We start from the raw sequence: 5147 nt of genomic DNA on the forward strand, positions 1-5147 counted from the left end.
GATTTACAGTAATTTTTCTATGTTGTTGTACTACTTGACACAGTATACCGTAAAATATAATTTTTAAACTAAAAATAAACTCCGAAACGTGTACTTTTAAAATCCTGGAAGAAACTCAGAATGCCTGGATAAATTTTGCTCAATTAATAAGTCGCTACCCTGTTAATTGTATTTGCTTAGCACAAGTTGTTTTCCAGATAAAAAGTACATTAAAGACCATAGCATAAGTTGATATACAAAAATAATTAAAAATAAAGTTAGTAAAAACATATACATATGATTTTAAGTTATATAAATTAAAGTTATTATATGTTATAAATATTAAAAAATCACTAGTTGACATATCAAGTGTTTAAAATGAAATTTAAAACATAGTGACACATAAACTAAGCGTGGATTTACAAAAAAAAACTTTTAAGGTTTGTCTTTAACTAAAATAAAAAAAATTGTTGATTGCTCGTATTGGGTTTTATGTTATAAAAATAAAATACTATATAAAGCAAATTTATCTCATGGCAAAATGTTGTCAATTGCATTTGTGTTTAAAGATAAAATTACCATCTCAAAGAAGCTCATAAATAGTTTTTACTTTTTATTTTGTTTATCAAGGTTTATTGTTAATTGAAGTAAAAAATGGTGGATCATAGAAAAACAAAGGGAGGCCTGCAAGGACAAAAAGAAAAGAAAGATGCTGGTAAAAAGAAAAGAAAGATGTACACTCTAGCAAACAACACAAAATGCACTAGTGACATATTCAGGATGGTCTACGACAAAAAAAGCATGAAAAAAGAGGGAGTCTACGTAGATAGACTGTACAACTGCAGGTTTTAAAATGTTTTGATAAGTCTTAGTTGAAATATCTGTATACTAATCTTCTTATTATAAGTTTATGCTAGTTTGATATGTTTTTCGTATAATTTAAATAAGTTCTGTTCTAACTGAAGTAATTCAAACTTATTAAGGTTTTATAAATGTTTTGTGTTAAATGTATTATTTCAGTTTGTTCTTACTGATGCATTGTTTTGATACACTTTAGTGTAAAGATCCCTATCTAATGTCTATCTAATGTCTCTCACAATTAAGTTATTTACCAAACGCAGGCTGCAGAACGAGGATCACCATCCCGCCTGGGTAATCGCAATACGTCAGATGACAGAAGACAACTCATACGAGTATTATGTGGAGTACTGCAAGTCACATTTAGCTCATTGGATACCCAGTAGTCACATACAGGGTGAATGCACAGAAGCTGACTTGGATGGGATTCTTGTAAAAACTGCTGAAGAAGTTTTCATTGAGAAGAAAATTAAGATTGTTGAAAAAGCTGCTATAGAATGGAATATGTCAATAGATAATATTCATGACAAAAATTATAGCTTTGAGGAGAAAAAGAAATACTTAAAGTTAAACAACCCTCCAAGAATCAAGTGGCAGAAAGAAGTCTACTTGGGTCTAAACATACGCTTAATACCCTGTTATCCAAGTGATTACACAAGACACCATGAAAAAGCGCCTGTGCTTTATATTTGTAGAAAATGTTTCTATCCTCATACGGAAGAAGGCCTTCTGTATGATCACATGGAGAATGAGTGCAACAATTTCAATCAACCTGGCAGAGTCATCTACCAAGAAGCGGAAGGAGAAGTTCTTTACCGTTTCTACGAAGTGGACGGACTAAAACACGAAATGTACTGCCAGCAGCTCTGCCTCTTTGCAAAGTTCTTCGTCGACAGCAAGACTGTTGGTTACACTGTCAGGGATTTCATGTTTTATATTCTAACAAAAACTGAAGGTGGCACGGAGCAGGCTGTAGGCTACTTTTCAAAGAACCGCAAATTTGCCATCAATCCTGATGTGAAAGAGAACCTTTCAGTCATTCTGGTCTTCCCGCCATTTGTGAGAAAGGGTTTTGCGTTCTGGTTGATTGATCTCAGCAACAAGATTGGAGTAAAACAAGGGAAATGCGGAACTCCTGAAACTCCCTTTAGTGAGAGCGGATGGTACCTTTATCAGAGGTGAGGATTTTTAATATTTATTTTATTAGGTGTCAATACCTAAAGATATTTAATTAAAGTGATTTTTATAGATTTAGTGAAGTACAATAATCTTACTTGATTATTTAGATTTATTGAGAGGAATAATTAATAAGTTGGTGCTTAAATATTAATTAACCAAAAATAAATGTTATTTTATTTTTATATTTTTTACAGCTACAGGAAAGCGGCGATAGCCAAGTACCTGAGCGAGAACATGCCAACGACGGAGGTCAATTATGCTGACGTTGCCAGAAACACGGGCATGCTTGAAAAAGACATCATACCTACCTTCAGAAGGATGAAAATCACTAGTAAGAGGAAGGGTAAGCCGGTCAGTGAGGAAAAAATAACAAGTATCGTTGAAGAATTGAGGCCAAAGTTTGAGGCTAAGAGGTGGATCTCCATTGAGAAGTTAAATATCGAGGACCATCCCGTCAAGAAGCCCAAAGATCCAGCAATAACGGTTGAGATGAATCATTCTTATCCTTTAAGATCTTTGACGAACCGTGGTTTGAAAAGAAGTACGCCTCCTTAAAGGTATTTGGCTCACGTTAACGCCAATTGGGACAATGCAACTAAACAATGTTTTTTGTGTTATTGTTAATTGTCTTTTTATAAACGTAAGTGCTTTACCATCAAATTCTTATAAATTAGACCTGCAATATCATTTTTAGTCAATTAGAAGTTTAGAGTATTTTTTAAGTTAAATGGTTGAAATAAGTTTGAATTTTTGGTAATTGCAATTTTTGTGTTTTTATTTTCATATATAAAATAAATTTTCTTTACCTACTAGAGCTATTTTATCAAATACTTAAATTTTCGACATAATTTTATCATTAAAAAAATAAAATTCAAAGTAGCTTAACAGTATCTTTTTAATAGTATTATACCACTTACAAAGTTAATTAATGTTCAAGAAATAAATAGAATTTTATATTTAAGACTATGAACTTAGAGATAATTTTTCTTCTATAGATTATGGAAGTTTTACAAATGTAAATAACTTATTAAACGAAATAAGTCCCGGTAAATAAATAATAAATGGTTATCAAAAATACTAATCTTAAATTAAGTCTAACAAAATGATGATGTTTAGGTATAAATATATTATCAAACTTAAACCGTTTATTTTTAATGCTGGAATTTTCAAAACTTAAGTTTTAATCACCTTTTTTCTTATTTAATGCGACTAGTTAAAAATACTTCCATTATAAAAAATAGTATCAAGAGATTTTACTTTACACTTTTTAAAATCGAACTTATCCAAATTTATAGAGAATCGGGTCACAACTGCACGGAGAGTTTACACAAGCTTTAACTTTTTTATTTTCAATATTACAAGATTGTTTACTAGTTTTTTTAAAGTTTTTGATTGCGAAAGCGACTTTCTGATACCCAAGTTTATAATCTGATTGGTTTGGCTGATACGCACTCTAACTTGATTGAATTTTTTTATTTACAGGTGATAACTTTCAATTTCTACTTTAAAAGTCTGATCTAAGAACTTTAAATCAAAAATTAAGTTGGCAAAAAATTTTAATATTTTTGAGATTTTATTTTGCTTCCAATACTTTGTTCTGGTAACTTACTTAAGTTGACTTGTTTCGTGTTGCTTAAAAGTATATGTACTAATATAAGTTTTGTTTTATTCCTTAGATTAACTAATTAAATATACTTAAATATACTCGTATTGTAAACATTAATGCAATACTTAATATTGAGAAAAAAGAGTTGACAACTCTAAGAATCCGAATTCCGAACATAGTTGCTATAAGTTGATCTTTTTAGATTTTTGGTTGTAAACGTTTTCATTTGATGTAAAAAAAGAAGATTTTAAATATAAAAATAATTATTAGTTTGTGTGTTTTAAAGCACGTTTATATGAATTATTTACTTACAATAGTTACTTGTAACAAACTTATTTGTGACAACCATTTAAATTTTTTGAATTTGAATTTTCATGATACTTTGAATTTTACACTTAAATCAAATGTTTTTAATCATGAAAATTTAGTCAAAAAGTATTATTTTAAATATGTATAATTTAAATAAATTAACATTGTTTATTTTATATATTTATATTTATTTTATACTATATTTATTTTATGCCAACTTATGTTTTGAATGCAAATTTTACTGATTTGAACGTCTAATCAAGCTATTAGGTTTGTTCATGGTATGAAACAAATACAAAAAAAAACTTTAAAATTAAAAAAAGTTATCCATTCTAAACTATAATAAAGCAAGGTATAAATTAAAAAATTTCATAACAAAAATTTTGTGAAGCGTTTATTTTAAAACAAATTTAAAACTGATATTTTGACAAATAGTTTAAGACAAACCAAGTTTTGACGAAAAAAAGCTATAACTGAAATTTTGATTAAGACAAAACTTACTGACCATTAAAAACAAAGTAAGAAAAATGTTAAAGTTTTTTACTTTTGTTGTTGCTTCTTTTAAGCTGAATCTTTTGTTTTCACCTCTTCATATAAAATCCCTATATATGCATCAACGTTCTAGCACTACAAAAACTGTAAATCAAATGTTGAACTTTGTTTGTTTACTGTCTTTCTACAGATACATTTAGCTATTGATAAATGTAGAAAACTATACAACACTAAAATAAATTAAAGTATGTTTATATGGAGTATATGTGTTTAGCAACCAAGCAACCTAAAACTTGTTTAGTTTTCTAACTTAAACTTGAGCTTGTACACAATTCCATACTTCTATATCTAAGGCTTTTATGTAATTAAAATTTGTTTTATTTTCTTTGAAACATGTCTTTAAATTACAAGGTTAAAACAAAATGCACATTTGTTGGTAAATATTGTTAGTAAAAATTATCTTTGCCAACATCAGTATTTTAAGATGTGTTAGAAAATTAGTGTCTTTAGTGTTAGAAAATTTTAGTGCCCCTAACTTAACTGAATTATCAATGTGTTGTAGTTTTATTGTTAGCATTCATGAGGTTAAATACAACTATGATGTACCTAAAGCACTTAACTTGTTTGAAAATGATCTAAATTACTACTATATCAGAATTAAATGCTCTTTGCTTTGGTTAAAATATTTAAAAAGTTAAATGAAAAAGTTTTAAAACCTCACTCT

The 5147-nt window shown here is 28.5% G+C and overlaps 1 protein-coding gene across 1 annotated transcript; it reads left to right on the forward strand.

Moving 5' to 3' along the window:
* Positions 1-633: 633 nt before the first annotated feature.
* On the forward strand, positions 634-2571 carry LOC145835117 (uncharacterized). The gene is made up of 3 exons (XM_082942662.1): positions 634-824; positions 1101-2015; positions 2211-2571. The coding sequence occupies exons 1-3, from the start codon at positions 634-636 to the stop codon at positions 2569-2571; spliced, it is 1467 nt and encodes a 488-aa protein (XP_082798788.1).
* The last annotated feature ends 2576 nt before the right edge of the window (positions 2572-5147 follow it).

This window comes from Thalia democratica, chromosome 4 (genome assembly GCF_965202585.1).
Source record: "Thalia democratica chromosome 4, ktThaDemo2.hap1.1, whole genome shotgun sequence".
Lineage (NCBI taxonomy): Eukaryota > Metazoa > Chordata > Thaliacea > Salpida > Salpidae > Thalia > Thalia democratica.

Bases quoted from the DNA above. Each gene is read 5' to 3' on its own strand.
- LOC145835117 (XM_082942662.1), top strand. From the start codon at position 634: ATGGTGGATCATAGAAAAACAAAGGGAGGCCTGCAAGGACAAAAAGAA. The intron at 825-1,100 runs GTTTTAAAATGT...TACCAAACGCAG, and splicing joins GATAGACTGTACAACTGCAG to GCTGCAGAACGAGGATCACC. The intron at 2,016-2,210 runs GTGAGGATTTTT...TATTTTTTACAG, and splicing joins GGATGGTACCTTTATCAGAG to CTACAGGAAAGCGGCGATAG.